At 52.0% G+C, this 18,841-nt stretch overlaps 8 protein-coding genes across 8 annotated transcripts; 4 read left to right on the forward strand and 4 right to left on the reverse strand.

Moving 5' to 3' along the window:
• Positions 1 to 634: 634 nt before the first annotated feature.
• On the forward strand, positions 635 to 2,700 carry GUITHDRAFT_106281 (hypothetical protein; the record flags this gene model as incomplete). The annotated part of the gene is made up of 16 exons (XM_005834652.1): positions 635 to 685; positions 736 to 813; positions 861 to 895; positions 944 to 1,018; positions 1,069 to 1,144; positions 1,199 to 1,243; positions 1,291 to 1,344; positions 1,404 to 1,462; positions 1,511 to 1,545; positions 1,603 to 1,650; positions 1,697 to 1,981; positions 2,025 to 2,079; positions 2,127 to 2,244; positions 2,288 to 2,376; positions 2,422 to 2,464; positions 2,518 to 2,700. The coding sequence occupies 16 exons, from the start codon at positions 635 to 637 to the stop codon at positions 2,698 to 2,700; spliced, it is 1,329 nt and encodes a 442-aa protein (XP_005834709.1).
• Positions 2,701 to 2,784: 84 nt separating this feature from the next.
• On the reverse strand, positions 2,785 to 6,020 carry GUITHDRAFT_137127 (hypothetical protein; the record flags this gene model as incomplete). Its single annotated transcript, XM_005834653.1, has 12 exons — positions 2,785 to 3,264; positions 3,321 to 3,366; positions 3,413 to 4,107; positions 4,158 to 4,202; positions 4,248 to 4,343; positions 4,390 to 4,469; positions 4,653 to 4,825; positions 4,874 to 4,980; positions 5,030 to 5,058; positions 5,114 to 5,148; positions 5,202 to 5,290; positions 5,373 to 6,020. The coding sequence occupies 12 exons, from the start codon at positions 6,018 to 6,020 to the stop codon at positions 2,785 to 2,787; spliced, it is 2,523 nt and encodes an 840-aa protein (XP_005834710.1).
• A 479-nt stretch (positions 6,021 to 6,499) lies between these two features.
• Positions 6,500 to 8,711, forward strand: GUITHDRAFT_151947 (hypothetical protein). The gene is made up of 14 exons (XM_005834654.1): positions 6,500 to 6,851; positions 6,897 to 6,959; positions 7,012 to 7,063; positions 7,191 to 7,266; positions 7,377 to 7,424; positions 7,472 to 7,523; positions 7,572 to 7,667; positions 7,853 to 7,931; positions 7,982 to 8,047; positions 8,098 to 8,131; positions 8,187 to 8,262; positions 8,322 to 8,368; positions 8,415 to 8,476; positions 8,589 to 8,711. The coding sequence occupies exons 1-14, from the start codon at positions 6,573 to 6,575 to the stop codon at positions 8,666 to 8,668; spliced, it is 1,110 nt and encodes a 369-aa protein (XP_005834711.1). The 5' UTR covers positions 6,500 to 6,572; the 3' UTR covers positions 8,669 to 8,711.
• Positions 8,712 to 9,057: 346 nt separating this feature from the next.
• On the reverse strand, positions 9,058 to 10,722 carry GUITHDRAFT_137129 (hypothetical protein; the record flags this gene model as incomplete). Its single annotated transcript, XM_005834655.1, has 4 exons — positions 9,058 to 9,178; positions 9,279 to 9,439; positions 9,597 to 9,887; positions 9,931 to 10,722. The coding sequence occupies 4 exons, from the start codon at positions 10,720 to 10,722 to the stop codon at positions 9,058 to 9,060; spliced, it is 1,365 nt and encodes a 454-aa protein (XP_005834712.1).
• Positions 10,723 to 12,784: 2,062 nt separating this feature from the next.
• On the forward strand, positions 12,785 to 13,723 carry GUITHDRAFT_137130 (hypothetical protein; the record flags this gene model as incomplete). The annotated part of the gene is made up of 3 exons (XM_005834656.1): positions 12,785 to 13,339; positions 13,400 to 13,487; positions 13,686 to 13,723. The coding sequence occupies 3 exons, from the start codon at positions 12,785 to 12,787 to the stop codon at positions 13,721 to 13,723; spliced, it is 681 nt and encodes a 226-aa protein (XP_005834713.1).
• A 409-nt stretch (positions 13,724 to 14,132) lies between these two features.
• GUITHDRAFT_162558 (hypothetical protein) lies at positions 14,133 to 15,033 on the reverse strand (the record flags this gene model as incomplete). The annotated part of the gene is made up of 4 exons (XM_005834657.1): positions 14,133 to 14,241; positions 14,291 to 14,671; positions 14,723 to 14,859; positions 14,907 to 15,033. 4 exons carry the CDS (start codon positions 15,031 to 15,033, stop codon positions 14,212 to 14,214), a joined length of 675 nt encoding a protein of 224 aa, XP_005834714.1. The 3' UTR covers positions 14,133 to 14,211.
• A 1,297-nt stretch (positions 15,034 to 16,330) lies between these two features.
• On the forward strand, positions 16,331 to 17,670 carry GUITHDRAFT_157565 (hypothetical protein; the record flags this gene model as incomplete). The annotated part of the gene is made up of 6 exons (XM_005834658.1): positions 16,331 to 16,744; positions 16,830 to 16,959; positions 17,006 to 17,089; positions 17,201 to 17,234; positions 17,310 to 17,387; positions 17,439 to 17,670. 6 exons carry the CDS (start codon positions 16,331 to 16,333, stop codon positions 17,668 to 17,670), a joined length of 972 nt encoding a protein of 323 aa, XP_005834715.1.
• Positions 17,671 to 17,859: 189 nt separating this feature from the next.
• On the reverse strand, positions 17,860 to 18,614 carry GUITHDRAFT_151951 (hypothetical protein; the record flags this gene model as incomplete). Its single annotated transcript, XM_005834659.1, has 2 exons — positions 18,221 to 18,614; positions 17,860 to 18,162 (listed from the first exon to the last, which is right to left on the reverse strand). Coding segments are annotated over exons 1-2 (274 nt in total), but the record flags the coding sequence as incomplete, so codon positions are not given.
• Between the last annotated feature and the right edge of the window lie 227 nt (positions 18,615 to 18,841).

Below are 18,841 nucleotides of genomic sequence, written 5' to 3' on the forward strand. Positions count from 1 at the left end.
AGCAGGAGCAGGAGCAGGAGCAGGAGCAGGAGCAAGAGCAAGAGGCGCATGCTTGCCTTGGCGGCGCCGAGCTGCGGAGTCTGCGACATAGCCCGCCAGTGAGAGCGTGGAAAGAATTCTGGACGAGGGGTACCTTCAACTGACAAAGACTAGGGTGGGTTGTATTGAGACGAAAGGTGAGGGGTACTTGATGTACCCCAGAATTTCCATCACACTTAAAGGAATATCTGGTCTCAAGGGGGTGGGTGGTATGAATTTGGGAGGGTGGTCGGAAACTGAAATACAGTGGGGTTCCTTGGTGAGAAATCGGCATGGCAGGCAAGGCGAGTGTCTTCGAGCTACTTGGTGAGGGATGAAGAGGAAGGAGGGAGGAGGAGGAGGAGGAGGAGGAGGAGGAGACGTGAGGAAGAGAGAGAGAGAGAGAGAGGAGGGTAGAGTAGGATGGGAGTGAGAGGAGACGGAGGAGGGGCAGAAAGATTGGATCGAGGAGTTACGAGAAACTGGAGCAAGGTGAGAAATGAGACGAGAAAAGAGGTGCAAGCGCGAGATGATGGCAGGAAACGGCTACAGTGTTGTAGAGGAGGTGATTTTACGTGTACTCATGTGTAAGAGCACGGGGGAGGGACTGACAAGGATGAGTGAAGGGGAGCGACGGTGCGGAGTTCTTCACCCACAGTCCTTGCAAGTACTTCCTTGTGCTGAGTTTCGTGTCTGGTTGAAGTGATGGTGTTTCAGAGAGCTCTGCTGGAGACAAGAGGGAAGCACATGCAGCTCTGTGATGACAGGACGATTGATCCACCCTTCCAATCTGCGGTTAGTGCCGCCAGTTCGCTATCACCTGTACTGATGCTCGAAGGCAGATCATGAGCATGTCAGTGGATCATGTGGAGGACAGGTTGAGCAGATCATGACTGGTCGTTCACGTGATGAAGCATGAACGCAGATACATGCTTGTTGGGTATGCGAACGGGGGCGTGGCTATCATAGACGTGTCGGAGGAGACAGTGAAGGACAAAAAGTTGTACCACGAAGAGCAATCTTGACGCACTGACACATCTTCTGCTGCAGATTTGAATGTGCTCTGAGAATTCCGCAAGGGCAAGCGCATGACTTCGGTGTCACTTCCCTCGCATGGTATACCAGGGTGATAACAAGCTCCGTTGCGCGATCAGCCATGTGCTGACGGTAGATGTGATAGGATACAGGGCTGTTTGTCAGTGGCGGGTTTGATGAGGTTGTGAAAGTAAGACGAGCAAGTCTGAAAGTCTCGCCCATCACAACGAGCTGCAGATTTGGGACACAAACAAGGCGGAAGTAGCGATAGAGTACAAAACAAAAGGGAAGGTGACTGGGGGGAGAAGGGTCGGCAGAGGAGTTGGAGGTCTGAAATGCATGCGATTTAGGTTTATGACATCGATGTACACAAGACGTCAACTCTTCATAATCTGGTCGCAGCTGCCAAGTAACAAGCTGTCTCCTTCCTCAGCTCGTCCTGACCGTTACCTCTCAGCGGCCATGTCGTCAGTCTCTACGACGCGAACTCAGGTTGAGCTTTCATGCTCTTATGACAGCGCGAGCCGATGAACAATCTTCTGCTTTCAGGGCTCAGGCAGCACAGTCTGCGGGGGCATCAAGGCACCGTCAACTGCGGTCTCAAAGCGCCAGGGTGTCAAACCGTTCTTGACGTCTTCGCCAGTCGCTTGGTCGGTCTGCGAGCAGTACCAGCTCTTCTCCGGCGGCTCTGATGGGACGGTGGTAAGAATGCAATCAGCAAAGACCTTTTTGTCACCTGTGAAGAAGAGGCTATGGGACGTCCGGCAAGGAGCTTCTTGTCTCGCGTTTCTCAGTCCGGAGGGAAAACCCTGGACGTCAAGGCGAGCATTTCTCGCGCTGCCTGCGCTCCCTCACAAGACATGCAGGAAGAGACGGAGGACGGAGCATGACGGCACTGCATCTTCATCCTCCAAGGGAGACGAAGCAGGTGCGGCATCTGCGAGCCTTGCTCCTCCTCACTCCTCCTCCAGCGCTTCTCGCTCATGCCAAGGGCGTGTCCTGCCTGCGATTCACTCCAGACGGAAGGTAAGGAGGCAGCGGGCCTGGCACGGGGGGCTGACCAGCAGGAGCAGATACCTTCTATCGAGCGGGGGGGACGAGAGGGTCAGGCTGTGGAACCCTGTGAGCTGCGAGCTGGAGATCGTCAACTACGGCGCCTTCCCGCAAGCTCGAGCTGCTGCCTACAAGAAGGTGTGAGAGGTGGCGGGTAGGGGGGACCTGAGCTGAAGTCCAGGTGCAATTTGACGTGTCGTGGAGCGGGAAGCTGCTGTTTCATCCCTGCCAGAACGAGGTGGTCGTCTGTGACCTGGCCAGCGGCAACAGGTCAGGCCCGGGTGTCTCTCTTCTCAGCTCTGAAGGCCCTGCCAGGATCTCGAGGCTTCGCGGGCATGTCGGCACCGTCAAGTGCTGCGTGAGAGCGGCCGGCTGCGATGGAGGGAGGAGGATGACGATGAGTCGCGTCAGGTTGCGAAGCCGCGGGGAGAGGACTTGTTCAGCGGCGATCAGGACGCAAACATTCTAGTCTGGACCCCCAACGACAGGCAAGTTGCACTTGTATGCCCTGCAGGAACTGACCGGATCTCAAGGTTTCTTGACGGAGAGGAGGAGGTGGAGGTGGATGTGGACAACTGGAGCGATAGCGATTGATCCCATCCCACCCCTGCCGCCAAGTTTCTGTTTATACTTTACTTTACATCTTCACATGTACATCATATCTGTAAAACAACCTTGTCAGTACTGCCCGTACTCCATGATTTGAGCTCTGAACTGAAGCTTCCTTTCCTCGAAGTCTTGCAGCCTTTGTATCACATTCTCCGACACTAACGTGCTGTCTTCCGCGTACGCCCGTCGGAGGATAGCGCTCCATGGCAGGTCAGGCCCCCGCTCCTCCTCCTCCTCCTCCTCCTCCTTGTTGGCCTGGTAGAGCTGCGACAGAGTGATTCTCGTGTGCGCAAACCAACGGAAGAAGGCCTTCGACATCCTACTGGACTTGTGCTGGTGAGAGATCAGCCCCTCCGAGGCGAAGGCGGTGAAGACCGCAAACTTCCAGCGGAACAGAACCAGCAGGATCCTCGTCCTCGTGCTCGCCTCCAGCAGCTTGTCAAGGAACATGTACCTCCTTGTCCTGCCAGCTCTGTCCTTCCAGCTGTCAAACGTTCGCAACTTGACCTGTCCCTCGTCGGGGTTGTGCTGGCCAGGAGCAGTGACGGGCTGCAGCAAGAGGCATCAGTGTTGACAAGGACTTGTCAAGTGAGGCTCTAGATCACCGGCGGGTCGAAGAGAAGCGTCTTGATGTCAAGTCTTGCTCTGAAGCTGGCAAGCAGGTCAGAAGTACCAAGAGAAGACGGGCCTCACTCACAGAAACATCACCCTCGACTTGACTCGCACCCTCCTCCTGAGGTCCAGCTGACGGATCCGACCCACAAGGCGATCCTTGGCCGTTGACATCTCCCTCCAGCTCGTCAAGATCGAGAGCAGCTCCCTCTTCATTCGCAGCCCCAGGAAGGAGTTCAGTTTGAAGCTCAGCCGGACGGCGGCGAAGGTGTGATGGTACCACAGAAGCATCATCCGGCGCATCAGGTCAGCATTCAGCTTCAGGTTCACCTTAGCGATGTAGCCCTTCAGCTGCTGCTGGCTGCGCCTGATCACCATCGCCTCCCACATGCGTTGAGAAACTTTCCTGCCGAGCCCGGTGAAGAGAAAATCGTTCCTCCCCCTGAGCGCCTCGAAGCCTCTCGAGATCATCACCTCCTCACTGGTCACTGCATGTCTCTGCTTCACTTCAGGGCAGGGGACCCGAAAGGCTTCGAACAGCGCTCTCATCTTTCTCTTGGTCCACAGGACGTGCAGCAGGTAGGCGGCATGATACTTGGCCTTCACTCGTGAGATGTGGTCGGCGATCTCTCGGAGGACTGACAGCAGCAGGATGCGGTCTCGTCTGTTCGCTAGGTGATAGGAGATCTTCATCGCCCTCCTCTGCTGATGCACCAGCCCCGCCCACGTCGAGAAGCTTCTGATGATCTTGAACTTGCTCAGGGCCCGTGACACCTTGACCTGACGGCAGCAGACTGAGCTCTCAAGCCCCCCCCCCCTTCCTCCTCTACCGAAGTGTAGGATATCCATTGCGTCTCCTTGTACCGCAGAAGGTTCTATCGCATCGGTCAGATGGTGCTTCTCAAGACAGAGTCAAGCACCTGAATGTGAAAGTCTTTCCATGGCGCGAAAGCTTGCTTGATGCCCTGACGTCGCGCGTACGAGTACGCTTTCTTGGAGTTATGTTTATGAACACGCTGCAGTCACATCTCAGCCCATACTGACATGTCTGTGTATCATGACCTGATTGGAGGAAGTGAAGTAGAATCGTTCGAATGAATGTTTCAACAACTTCTTGCATCGAGTGTCGACGATCTTGTAAGCTGCCAACTTCCATCGAAAGGAAGTCTGAGTGAACCAATGCCAATCTTTCAAAACCGACAGAATGAGGCTACGAAGATTTATCTGTCTGCGATTTTCACATTCCAGCTCAACATGAAGTGATTGAACAATCTTGCCTGAAAACTATTCACCGCATGCTACACAACACAAAGTGTATCCCTCACCTTTGGATTGGCTAAATCCTTGCTTTGAATCCTTCAGGTTGCCAGATCGAACACTTTTCGAGGGAGTCTTGAATGAAAATGCAGAAGAAATCTTCTGGCCGTTCTGCTGGGAGTGAGCGAATGGCTCTTCCGTTGCGAATTCGGACCCTCCTTTCTTCTTTTCGGCATAATTCCTTGTTTTAATCGTCACCAATGTCGTATCAAGACATGCAAACACTTACCTGGAGCTTGAAAAATGTTGGAAGAGATCAGAAAACCTCTCTTTTTCAATGTTCTCAATCATATCGCATATCTCGTTGATTGTCTTTTGAGTGTACTGCGGTGATCGCTGCAAGCACTCAATTCACTTCCCTTCTCATCTCTCATCAAAGCACCACCTTGATGCTTGCCTCAATCATATTTCCATCTGAAAACAACATTCAGCTGTCGATCTGCGAGTTTGCTACGCATCCATGACTCACCTCTCTCTAACACCAGATGACACACTACATCGATACTGTTTCTCATCATGTCAGATTGGTGAAGCATCACCCCTCAACAGCCGATGACCTCTCTTGGAAGATTCGTTTCACTCTCTCAAGCGCCAGTCCATCTACACTCATATCGTTGATCGACACGACTTTGTCATTCTTCAAGATCTGCCACTCCCTGAGCAAGACTGAGGCAAACAAAGCACGCGGGGACCTCGCTGCAGTCTATAGCGCTTGTCTTGTCAGAAACCTTCTCAACCACAATCTTTCCGATGGCATCATAGGCGAACTTGACTGTTGAAGATACTTGAATCAGTTGCAAAGTCCTCAGCAGCTCAAGCTTGTCGAACAACTTCATCAGCGCTTCATGCCGATCTTTCGGCGACAGGATGATGTTTGCCTGGATGTGCTCGTTCTGCCTCGCGACAAGGAGGCTCATGGTCTCTCCGATCGGGTCGCCGCATCGTTCGAGCAACGAGGCTGTCTCCTTCCAAGTGCGGTGAATGCCGTCGACTGCGAGGATCGTATCTCCTCGGCTCAGAATACGACCGAGACCAGCTGAGCTGAACGTCGAGAGGCTTGCGATCTCCGAAGAGAACGGCTTCAGCATGATCCCAGCACTCAAGGGTCTCTCGCGATCTTGCCGGTGCTGACCGTTACTCGCCTGTTCGTCCTTATGGTCGGTAGAACTGAGCCTGATCGCCCGCTCCTCTTCCTCCCCGCTGTCGTTCTCTCTCCCTCTCGTCCACGACCTGGGCTCGCTTTCTAGATCATCCAGGCTGAGCATGTCAGCATCTTCGGCCGGACGTTCAGCACCTACTCGTCTCTTCTTCCTCTCTTCCTCTCTCCTCCTTCCTCTCCCTCCACCTTCGCCCCCAAGCCATTCTTCCTCCGGCATGCCAGGATAATCCTATAGGAGACAAAGATCCGAGGTGGGGTAGCTACCGTTCTTTTTCATTATCATCACCGGTGCTTGCATCTGATTTTCTCGCGTGAAAAAGTATGGTAGGGTCCCTACCCCCTCTAGCTTTTAGAGTCAAAGGGGGGGACCCGGACTTCCGTTCGTAACGGCCTGACCCTCATCCCCCTACTCAGGACTGACTAGTGTCAAACTTGAGTGTCGATCACTCAGTCGGCTTGACTCCGCCGGGCCCCGGACAGTGAGGAGATAGTTTAGTTAATACCTACCCACCCCTACTCTCGTATCCGCTAATTGATGTGAGGGTTGAGCAAGCAGGCGGGTGTAAAATAATGGAAAGGGGTGTAGGTCTCCAATAACCCCTACATGATAGGCAATTTATGAGTAAAATGGTAGGGTACTCACTGAAGAGAGAGGGGTCGGAAAAGAATGTGGATGGTGAGGGTGGTCAATTTGCGGGGGTAAGGGGAGGCCGCGATGCGCATAGCGATAGTCCTGGCAGCCATGGTGGCAGGAGGAGAGGCGTTCACAATGTCTTCCTCCCCACTGCTCTCCTCATCTTCTCTTTCATCTTCTTTGCTGTCCTCATCGTCTTCGTTCCTCTCTCCCTCCACAAGGACCACTTCTCCGGCCCATCGGGTGCTCGCCCAACGTGGCAGGGCAGATCAGAGCTGGATTAGGAGGAGAAAGGCGACAGGTATCGTGGCAAGTTTTGTGCCAGACAAGGAGTTTCTTAAAAAGCAAGAATCGGCTCAGGCCGATGCGATGATCCTGAGAGATCCCGTGAAGTTGACAAACACAATCACCAAGGTTGAGTTGCCCGGCTCACGACTGCGCTTACGATTCCTCGATCAGGAAGAGGTGTCCATCTACAAGAATGGCGCCTGCGTTACCAGCTACAAGACACCTGATTATGATGTGCGACGTGAATACCTTCCATCTCCTTCTTGATACTCATCTTGTGCGCCAGGTCTTCTTCGTTCGACCTGATGCTGTTCTTGATGGAAGCAAACCGATCTCCGGTGACAAAGAATCGAATCGTTTGATGGCCATATGTTATCACCTCTTGTTCTCCTGTTGTCCTCTTCTCCTGTTCTCTTGTTCTCTTCTCGTCAAGTGTTCTCTCTCCATGACGTGCAAATGTCTCAGGAGGGGTCCCCATCTGCTTCCCCCAATTCGGACCAGGCGAAATTCAGCAGCATGGATTTGCTCGGAACATGAAGTGGTGAGACCTGCCTGCTCATCTCCTGGCCTGCCTCTTTCGTTTCCTTCTTTGAGCAGCCGCTCGTCTCCTTGTACTGAGCTCCTCTATCGGCTCTGACGGTTACGCCACAGGGTCTGTGTGGATGTGCGGGAGGAAAACGCAGCAGGGAGCCGATCTCTGTACATTCTTTGCTGTAAGGAGGTGCTGCTGCTGACTAGCTGATGAGCTCCTGGTTGCGGGAGGGAAGTAGAGCCATCTACGAGCTCGTCCCGAACAATGTGAAGCTGACGAGTGGGGTGGACCGTTGGGTTGACCGCTGGACGCAGGAGACTAGGAAGATGTGGCCGAACTCGTTCAATTGCCGCTATCAGATTGACCTCAACTCTGGAAACCTGAACCTTGAGCTGCGGGTGCAGAACAAGGTGATGAATGACGACGATGATTGAAATGCTGGTCACCATGATGATGATGGCTCATGACAATGGTGATGGTGATGATGAAATGGATCATGGTGGTGGTGGTGACGATGATGAAGAAGTTGTCGATGGTAGTGATGATGACAGTGATGAAGATCTCAATCATGATAGATTGATGAATGGTGTTCCAGGGTAAAAAAGCCTTCTCGTTCACTGGAGCTCTGCACACTTACTTTGCGGTTGACGATATTGACAAGATCGCGATCCAAGGTGAAGGGAGGAGGAGATGCAGAGATGTCAGAATTTGATGCCGTCGGCAGGCGGGTTCAAGGGGAAGAAATATCTGGACAAAACTCTGTCGCCTCCTGCAGAGAAGACGGAGACGGGTAGCGAGTAGAGAGAAACGTTGGGTTTATGTGAGGGGTGTGTTGCGCAGAGGACGAGCTGCGGATTTCTTCATTCACCGAGAGGTAGACAAGAGCTTTCATCTTGCCTCGGAGGGCCTAGCGTTGAGACTTGTCTTAGGATCTACTCGGATTGTACTGATGATATCCGCCTCAAGGATGGTGACAAGGAAGTCGTCATCAGAAGCTCTCAAGGGGTTAGCAATCGACCCTTCTGCCCTGCCCTGCCCTGCCCTGATGTAACTCTTTGCAACAGTGGAAGGACATCGCCATTTGGAATCCTTACGGAGAGGAGAAGATGGGGTGAGAAGAACAGGCGTGGACTTTTGTCGCTCACTTGATGCTTAAGATACAAGAACTTCGTCTGCATTGAGCATGGCGTGATCTGCGAGCCAGTCGTGCTCAACCCAGGTAGAAGGAGGCAGGGGAGAAGGAGGAGGAGGCGGAGAGGAGCAAGCAAGCCGGGAGGGCTGTGGGGGGAAAGGCAGCGAGAAGGGAAAGATGACTGAGTTTGATGATGCAGGCGACGTGTGGGTGTCGAGTGTCGATATTCTCCCTTACTTCAATGGACTTCCTGCGTGGATGCAGAGCATGGACTCGTAAACGAGCATGTCTAATGAATGAAGAATAAAAATCTCCCACCGCGCTTCCCAGCGCATCCTATGTTACAAGAATACCCTCTTCACCTCCCTCCCTTGCTCACACCCTCCCAGTCGTCCCTCCTCTCTCCTCCCTAGAAAACACCCGTTGCCTTACTCTAGCAGCTCTGCTGGTAGAAGAGGATGTAGACGTAAGGGCTAACGAGGATCGGCTTCAGAGGGCTCGGGAGCTTCTGCACCCTCACGTCGTCGAACCTGCAAGGTCCTGTCAGAACCTTGTCACCTCCTCTTCTCTCGCCTCCTTCAATCCTTTCCTTGTTCCAGCTTTCCTTCCATCTCTCCGTGTTCCCCCATACCGCTCCTCTCCTGCTGTTCTCGCTCCTCCCTCTTTGTTTACCTGCGGAAGACGCCGTCGGGATGTACAGCACAGGCAACGTAGTGCCCTGAGCTCTCCTCAGCTCCAAGATGCTCCGTCCATGCGAGGAGGTGAAAGATCGCAGCACTACCGTCCTGCCTGCGGACTTGGAGGGTTCGAGGAAAGGAAATGTCGTCGTTACGCTTGTACCTCCTCCTGCCCTTTGTCACCGCCCCACGTGCGAGAAGGAGCATCTTACCCGCCACGGAATCCAAACCGCTCCAGGTGAAGCACGAGGACCGAAGGGAAGGAAGCTACGTGCAGCCTCTTCGATGCATTCCTCGCCTTGCATCGCTCGCACGTCCATGGCAGCCCAGTCTCCTCCGTCTCCAGCAGCTGCATGCATTCCTCAAGAGTGATCTGTACGCGGGTCAGCAGCCCAAGGGATATCGGCAGAAGGAACACCTGGTTCGTCCTGGAGATCCTGGGGGGAGGAAGGGGCAGAGACAAGGAGAAGAAAGTTTCATGCTTCTGCAAGGGGGTCACTCCTCCCTCTCCCTCCCAACGGCTGGTGCACCTTAGTGGAAAACCCACATGACATGCATCGAACTTCGCTCGTGTACCTCCCCCCCATGTGCTTGCTCACTACCGAGTGAATCTGCGTCAGGCTTTCCTCCTCTCGCGGCGACTTGTCCGGCGACGAAGCTTGCTCGTGCGTCACGTCAACCCATTCCTCATGTGCGGCCTCCGCCTGCGCTTCCAACGAAGGTCTGAGAGGATGGTGTCTGCCTCCTTCCTCCCCATGCAGAAGGCCGTTGGTGTCCTGGTGCAGCACGTCCAAGAGGATGCACAGGCACTCGTGCGCGTCCTGCAAGATCGTTATGTCCAGCAGGCCACCAGCATCAACCGACCTGCTGCTTGTGGTTGAACAGGACAGCGCTGCGCTTGTCGCTCTTCAGCACCTTGAGGAGGGTCCCGGGCTCGAGGAAGTCGCGCCGGCTGCCGCTCCAGACATGGCCAAGAAGCACCTTGAAGGAGGCCACCAGCTCTTGATTGTCCGACGCACTTCCCTGTCCACCTTCGTCTTCTTGTGCTCGCTCAGGCTGCTCGAGGTTGAAGAGCATATCCTCCACGAAGGGAAGCACGTGAGCGAGACACTGCACGACAGCGTTGAGGAAGCAGGTGTTGCCCAGGTTCTTCAGCCCCACGGCCCCTCCCTGCGGGGACAGCAGATAGTCTGACAAGGGCGACGAGGCTTCGGTCGTGTACGTCTCGAGCTCGACCATGCTCCTCCTCGGTTCTGCCACCTTCACGAGCGAGTTAGGAGAGGTGATCTTGATCCAGGAAGAGTGCATGCTCTCTGTCGCCTCTGAAAGGGAGTCAGTGAGCGGCTTTGTCCACAGCTTCACATCCTCCATGATGTTTGAGTCGGTCAAGTTTTTCAGCAGGGGGTCGAGATGCTTGCCCGGACTGTTATCATTCTCCTTGGAGGATGGGGAGGAGGAGGATGGAGGAGTTCCGATCGAGATGTTCAAGAAGGGGATGGAGCTTTCCTTGGCTATGCTGATGGAGCTTTCCTTGGCTATGCTGTTCTTTTCATGCCTGCAGACAATCTCAAAGGATTCTTCGGACGTGTGACTTGATATCTTGATAGGGAAATGATTGGCATGTCCACCGAAGAAGTTCACGTTGACGTTGGACATGAGTGCAGCTCTAACTCCATAGACTGCTTCGTCCAATAACTCCGTCTACTGTCAACCCTTCATGTCCCGCGATCTGAAGGAAGCAAGCATCAGCATTTGTTCACAAGCGCACAAAGCTCACAGGTTGATGCGCTCCTCCTTCCCTTCCCTCCCTCCCTCTCTGCTCCCTCTGCTCTCCCTCCCTCCTCCCCTGCTTCCCGCAACTGCATGGCCAAGGGACATCGGCGTCACGGCCTCCGGGCCCGGGCCAAGGCCCGGTCACTACAGTGCACCGACCGCAAGTTCCGGGCCCGCCGGGGGCCTACTACGAAAACTTACTTTACGCGGCAATCCGACTCTCACGGAGCACCGAGTGACCGAACACGAGCGGTTTGAAATCTCATGCGAACCGATGGGGTTGAAAGAGCCAACAAACTTTTTGAGACGGTCAACTTCCCCCTGCGCCAGCCCCTGCGCGCCACCCTACCCCTGCCCGAGAATCTGAACGGGTAGGGTGCATGTGGGGTACTCCCGGAAAAAAAAATAGCCATCGGGAATAGAAACGAAAAAATTGGTAATGGAAACACCGAAAAGATGTGATTTCAATCTTTGACTTGGATGTCGTGACAGTTTTTACTACAGGCAACAGGGGACACAAGCCCTTTGATCTGCACTCTCAAGCGGTTGCTACCAAACTCTGTGAGCTATGGGAGAGATTCTCGGACACACTGGAGCAGAAATCAGCGCAGACATCTCATCCCTTGCTGCGAATACAACATCTCCTTCCAATCTCGTCACCTTAGAACATGAAACAGCCAGCCGAAGCAATCCCGCGGTTATGAACTGGAACGCTACAACTGCATCTGAGCTGGGTATATCCGAGCATCAGTGGAACAAGCTATCAGTATGGAAGCAACGCGCTTTAACAAGTTTAGGCAGCTCGATACAATACATTCACGACCAGCAAAGAAGCGCGGGAGGAAGTCTCGATGGCATGGCGCTAGAATGTGCAAGAGGGTGGACGACGGATGAATGAAACATATTATTGTTGATTCGATCGATTCATGTCATTTTTACAACAAAGCATCGCTCGATGTGATGGGCGTAGTGCTTCATGCTTTATCTGCTACAAATTAAAAGTTTATGTCATCCTCGTCCGAGCCATCAACTTGTAGATGTCCTGAAGACCCTGCAATGTCGGTAGTCGATCCCATGATGAACAAACTCAAGCAAACCACCGTGCATCATATCATCCAGCGTTGACCTGGTCTCATGATCAATAGATTCAGCATGTATCTGTTTGGAAGATAAGGCGGACAGCAGTCATCATCTCATGCTCTTTCACCCAAGACATGTAACCAGATGGGTCAGGCTCGTCTCACTGGCAGCATTGACCCTGTCACCTGCCCACTATAGTTTCAGTGTCGCTACGTGAACTGCAGTATAGACCTCTATACAGCGAATGCTCAAGGAGAAGGACAGACCACCTTAGTGTGCAGTCGTTGACGATCCTTTTATCATAGTATAGTCGAGGGGAACTACCAGGGGTGGTGAGACTCCTCACGCACGAGCCTGTCACAGCGAGCACCCCTTGTGCGTCCGCTTAGATCTGCCTTCGTGGCTGTCAGAGAAGACCATCGCTTCTCTCGCTGCGCATAAGTCTCTCTCAGAGTCTGTCCGACGTGGCGGCCGCCACACGCGACAGCCTGTCAGGGTCTAGCAGTGAAGCTCACACTTGGCGGGGCCTTACTGACTCTCCCGGCCACCACCCCGCGGCCAGCCTCGGATACCGTGATCCGATCATCGAATAAGTCGGCTCACGAGTCACCGAGTGGCCCGGCGAATCGGGCGCACCGTCACTGCAGCAGTGCGCATTAGCAAAGTATCTCCATGGATACACGTGGGAGAGTCCGAGAGAGGGCTCACTTTTCTAGCAGCAGGTCTCCGGGCGTAAAGGAGGGGGAGAAGGAGCGGTGGGGAATGAGAGCGGTCAAGATCTGAAGTACTAGAGTACCTGCTCCCCTCCTCGAGGTTGTGGTTAGGTTGCCGATCCTCCGGCTGCTCGTGCCGTAACGTGTTGCCCATGTCAGGTCCGATGTCCCTTGCCTCCGACGCGGTGACGAGCGAGGACACGTCCTGCGTGAACTGCAGGAAGAACCTGATCCTGCTCAACAAATGCAACTTTGTGATCGAGCTCCTCGAGGCGACCATCCAGAAGAAAGAAGAGGAGCTCAGAGACGCTGTTGCTGAAGCGAGGGCTGCAGCCGATGTCTCTGCGAGGGAGACCCTCGGTCAGGAGTTGTGCACCAAAATCCAAGAGGAATGTCAGGATCCATGGCACTCAGCGAAAGAAGCCTTGCGCTCCTGCACCGGCATCATCCAGCGCTTTCAAGAGGAATTTGTTCTGATCCGAAAGTGCATGGACAATCTTGCGATCAAGGTGGAGACACTGGAAGAGGCTGTGCACGACCTCAACAAACACAGCAAGGAACATGGGCAGATGCCTAGCGGCAGGCTTGTTCAAGAGTTCACCATGGAGATGGATAGCCCTTCAAACTTGCGGGGCGAGGTTCTCGAGGCTGAATCAGCCACTTCACAGGCTCTGGGTCGGCAAGTGGAAGGGAAAAGAGACTCAATGGTCTGTTGAACAACTGCATTCATGCTGAATTTGATTTCTTGCTATCTGAATTCATACTAGGCATCCTTGTGGATTTCTCTGCAACAAAGAGACCAGGACGTCGTGATGCTGAACCGTATGCTCAGACGGCTTGATGAAGTTGCCTGCAGTGAGTCGACCCATTTTTGATGACATGAATTCACTCGCTCCTTGTAACAGGAGACAAAAAGTCTTACAATTCACTAGCGAGACAGCAGAGGGCAGTCACTCACAATCAGCAAGTCTTGCGTCGGAAGCTATTAGTTTTGCGGGTGATCAAATTTTCCTTTGTTTTTCACATGTCGATTGTGGTCATGCATTTGCGCAGGTCCTGTCGACTATGGCTACCAGCGCATTCAGATCTAGATACCACAAGGCTCTTAGAAACTTTGATCGTGATTCTTGTGGCAAACACCATTATTCAGCATCTAACTATGATTCCAGGATTTATCTCATCGCAGCAAACCAGGCAACTTTTGAAGTCGTCACTGGGGGTAATTTCAGCTCAAGGGAGGGCTTTGACTGAGTACACATTTCTACAGTTGTGGTTTCGAGCGACTGTTTGGCTGAACTTTGGGCTTCCACGATCGAAACCGGTGAACCTTGCACTGTATCACCGTTTCGAAAGGTCATGAGTCCTGAACAACAGAATGACGAAACTCAAGAGCCATGGTGGTTACAAGCCAGCGAATCGGCTAGAACACCCGTCAGGAAGGCACTAGAATTGTTGGCGAACGAGAATGTGCCATGACACAACATTCAACCCCATGAAAGCATCCTAACATCTCATTTAATAGCGAGTACAGACAGTAACATGATAAAAACTGAAAAGTCATATGCCAAGCTGCAGCTTCTCATAGCTCATTTTTGGATCCTTCATCCACCTGCCGACCCACGCAAATCATATTGAGACTGCCTAACAACCTCACTCACGGGTTTTGTAGTTTCAGTCGTTGCGGTTTTGTTCTCATCGGACTGGGGAACGGCACACCAGTTGAATCCCTGTACACAGATATCGTAGACGATCGGGCCGGTGCTGGTTTCAAAAGTCAGCATGATAACACCTATCATCAAATAATTGACATACTCGCAGGTCTTCGTTTGCTTTTCTTGATCGATGTAGCAAGACTTTGGTGCACGATCGACCAGATATTCTTCGTACTCGTTGTAAATGTCCGAGCATGCATTCACTGCAATTCTTGTAACCCATCCTCCCTTGGCGCGCAGAGTTTGCGAGCCACGCGACCATTTCTTGGTAGGATTCGAATTCTCATCGAGAACAAGACCATACTCATTCATGTTATGGCTGCAAACCTGCCAACGAACTTCTTCAGATATCGCATGGAATTCCGTTTGATCACTCACATTTTCAAGTATCTCGACAATCTCAACTTCCCGAAGCTTTCTTTTTAGATTTGTTTCATCTCTGTTGATTGCATATGCCATGTCCATCACGATTCCTTGGCAAATTCCACACTTGAGCTCCCTCAAGGAATTGGCATCTGCAGTAATAGTGAACCGCAGTTAATTGATTCCACCCCTTGGATACCTGAGAGATCCGGCAAAGCCTGTTCCTGCTCGGAATCAAGCACTGATCCCTCCTTGAGCTCCTTCTTTGCTGCCAGTGCGATACACAAAGAGGCAACTAGCAAGCAAATCCGCGTGCAATCCTTCATCGTCGTTTAAGATTCTCAACCTAGAAACATCTCGTCCTCAGGATTCGACAGAGGTATTACAACACAATGCAGTGATGCGGATATGTTTCTCTATCCGTCCCAAAGCCTCAATCAGGGAAGATAGAGGAAGTAAGAGCAAGAAGCGAAGAGCAATAATTTGCCGGGTCAGAAATTAGAGCTTGCGAGCCGTTCACAACTCGACACAAAAGTTGCTAAGGGAAAGTGGAAAGAATGTGTAGAAGTATGTGGAGGTGATGTGAGCTTGTTTCAAGTGGCAGGATGTACAGATGTGCTCGTTATCCTTGTTGCTCCTCGACAAAGAAATCATGGCGCATGTTTCCGAAGCCCCTGGGGTAGCAGAAACACACGTTACACAGAGTAACCGTTCAGGGATGCCGTTCTAGAACACTGCATGACAGCGCGGGCCCGCCGACCGGGCCGATGCCCCCCGGGTGTCCGTGCACTCACAGTGAAGAAGTTTAGTCAACATTGCACGGATCTAGAGATCAAGCGGCGCAGAGTCATGCATCGAGTTGAGGCGATCGCGCGGCAGATGCAGCCGAAGCCATGGCAGAAGATCGTAGATGAGGTTGGATCCCCAGTGATGGATGTGGACTCATCTCATAATGACCCACAAAGATCTGATGAACCTCCTCTTGTCTTCGTTAACTGATCGTTTCTCCTCCTTGTGCCGCTCCGCTAATTTCTAGTCGGATCAGAGGATGGATCTGCTTTCCTCACTTGTGATTGTTCCCTGTCCTCCCTCTCTCCCCCCTTTACACACTGATCAGTACGACAACTTTTTTGATTCAGTATCTTGTTCTTCATGCAGCATCCACGATAATTTCCCCCTGCCCTTTCCTTGAAGTAATCAAAATATTAGGCACGTGGCGAAGTCAAGGAGGTCGGGATCTTACAGCTGCACGAAATGTTTAGGAAGAACCCTCATCTTCGTGTTCTTGATGTGCGAGAGGACAAAGAAGCAGAAAACATGCCGATACCATCATGGTTCCGACCAGTACGCGTTGGACGAGGTGTCCTGGAAAGAGATGTTGTGCAGGTATTGCCCAATCTCGACGAGGAAATTCTTTGTGTTTGTGCTGGCGGTTCAAGATCTGTCAAGGCAGCACAAGTGATGCAAGAAATGGGGTACAAGAAGGTCTGCCTTCTGCCAATGGCCATACCTGGTTTGGTTAGAAGATGACTTTCCTTGACTCAGGTGTACTCTCTCAAGGAGGGAGCTGCCGGGCTGTGTAAGGGACATCCCTTGAACAACCCCAAGGTGAAGAGAGGTTTCATGGACACTGTCGGAAATACTCCCCTCATCCGCTTGAACAAACTCAGTGAAGAGACTGGATGTGAGATTCTTGGCAAAGCCGAGTTCATGAACCCTGGAGGTTCAGTCAAGGACAGACCTGCGCTCCAATTGATCTTGGACGCTGAGCGAAGGGGTCTGATTAAGCCAGGAGCTACCATTACAGAGGCAACCTCAGGCAATACTGGGATTGGTTTAGCTCATGTGTGCAATGCCAGAGGGTACAAGCTTGTTGTTTGCATGCCCAGGACCATGTCGCTGGAGAAGCAGCGCACTCTGAAACAATTGGGCGCTCAAGTCATCCTGACAGAGCCTATCCCGCTCAAGGATCCTGTTACTGGGAAGCCAAATATGGAACATTACCATAATTTGGTATCAATGATTGAAATGCTTGCTGTGATTCCCTAATCTCACTGTGCAGGCCCCGCTGCTTGCTAAACAAGGGCAGGAACGGGGAGAGAACATATTCTGTGTCAATCAGTGGCAAAACACTGCTAATCGTGAAGCTCATTACCTCACAACTGGTCCAGAAATTATGCAGCAGACTGGCGGCAAAATAGATTGTTTCTGTGCTGCAACAGGGACAGGAGGAACGATCGGAGGCGTTTCTCGTATCTTATTGAGTTGTACTGGAGCAGATGCTGAATGAGAGAGCAGGGTACTTGAAGGATTACTCTCCGAAGACAAAGGTAGTCCTTGCGGATTGCTTTGGGAGTGCTTTGCACAGCTGGGCGACTACTGGTCAGTGTTGTCCTTCTGCAGCGAATGTAGACTCAGAAGGTGCAGGTGACGAAGGAACTGAGAAAGTCTTAGCGGGCGAAAGATGGTGCCCGAAGCCGAAGATGTCTCAAGGATCATCCCCTGTCACTGAAGGAATCGGAAACAGGTATGTCCTTGTCCATAGCCTTCGCGCCCTTGAAATATTTGCAAATATTGCTTCTACTTATCATATGCTTGTCAGCATTATCACAGCAAATATGGAGGGACTTCGTGACTACATTGATGATTGTATCCAGATTCCCGACCCTGATGCCATAAGGTGCATTTGCCCAGTTGCATGATTTTGTCATTCATGACGTTTTTTATTCAGGATGGTTTTTCGCCTACTTTACGATGAAGCGATTTTTGTTGGTGGATCAGCAGCACTGAATGTGTGTGCTGCTGTTGAGATGGCGAAGCGTCTTGGGCCTGGCCACACCATTGTCACCATCTTGTGTGACAGTGGCTTCAGGTATGGCAGCAAGTTCTTCAACAAACAATGGATGCAGGAGAAAAAGCTTTACGATTGTCTGCCTCCTGAACACCGCGCTGGGATCGAGTGACCAACCGTAGTGGCACAAATTTTAAAGATCCTTTGCTCGATGCTCTTGATTGCAATGATGGATCAACCGTGCTCGTAGTTAATGACGACAGGTCGACATGAAATCAACATTTTAAAGTGTGCTACAGGCTGTACTGTTTTATTGAACTTTTCGGATTCATCCTGCTGACTGTCTAGACAAACAGAAACATTCGCATTAGTAGATATGAGCATGCGCTTTTTTCACATTCTGCAGGCTGATGGAAATCCATGAGGACATTCTCTTAGTAGATGTTGATGACGTCACCCAACCACCCATCCTGGTACTCAGTGGGGTCGACAGGCTGAACGACAATGAGTTAGGTATAAGGACAATCCGCATGCGGCATTTTTCAACGCTCACCTTAGTGTAGCTGTAATCGACGGGTTCTGTGTCCAGGTCATCAAAGATGTTGTCGGTCACGCCACTGGGCATGCCCTGGAAGAACTTGGGCATGTCGGAGTTCCATGCACCCTATTTAGCACGGAGGATTAGTCGACAGTCGCTCAAGGATACAGTCATGGTGACTTGCCTTCCAGGTCCATGGGGCATCATCAAGCATTCTCATGGGTGCCAAAACGATCTTGTGAATCATGGTTTCTTTGGAGAATGATCAGCGAATAGAACAAAGAAGAAAAACTTGATCAACAAATGATCGGGATGTGGTCGATCATCAAAGCTGTCCTATCATTGGACTATCACGAGTCTGACAAGTCAAACTGAAATGCATGCATCTCAGCCTCTACTCTCACTTAAGACGTTCCTAGTCTGAGGTGAAGTCTTTCTGTCGATCACAGCTAGTTGCATGCTGAGCAGTGAATGAGAGTCATGCTCAGTGCTGAGCAGCAGTAGTGCTGAGCAGTGCATCAAATGCGATGCTGCCGCGGATTCCTCCCTACTACATCCCAAGTGGTGCCGCGACTCTTCGCGCAGTGGTACCACTACCCGCCTTTTACCTACCTCGGACGAGGGGTTGGGGGTCCTCCCAAAAGACGCCTCAACCTGACGGGCCGACTCGAGGAAGAAACTTTGAAACTTTGAAACTTTGAAATGTTGAAATGTTGAAATGTTGAAAATGTGGAAACAAGCGAATGCGAATGTATGGCAAAAATGGCAGGAGGTAGAGGGGAGGGGCAGGGAGGGGAAGAGCGCG

Source organism: Guillardia theta (genome assembly GCF_000315625.1).
Source record: "Guillardia theta CCMP2712 unplaced genomic scaffold GUITHscaffold_24, whole genome shotgun sequence".
Classification (NCBI taxonomy): domain Eukaryota; class Cryptophyceae; order Pyrenomonadales; family Geminigeraceae; genus Guillardia; species Guillardia theta.

What these genes read in the sequence shown, in the direction of transcription:
- GUITHDRAFT_151947 (XM_005834654.1), top strand. Translation starts at nt 6,573, where the DNA reads ATGTCTTCCTCCCCACTGCTCTCCTCATCTTCTCTTTCATCTTCTTTG. An exon ending in ACAAGACACCTGATTATGAT is followed by an intron (nt 6,960 to 7,011) that starts GTGCGACGTGAA and finishes CTTGTGCGCCAG; the next exon opens with GTCTTCTTCGTTCGACCTGA. An exon ending in TCATCAGAAGCTCTCAAGGG is followed by an intron (nt 8,263 to 8,321) that starts GTTAGCAATCGA and finishes TCTTTGCAACAG; the next exon opens with TGGAAGGACATCGCCATTTG.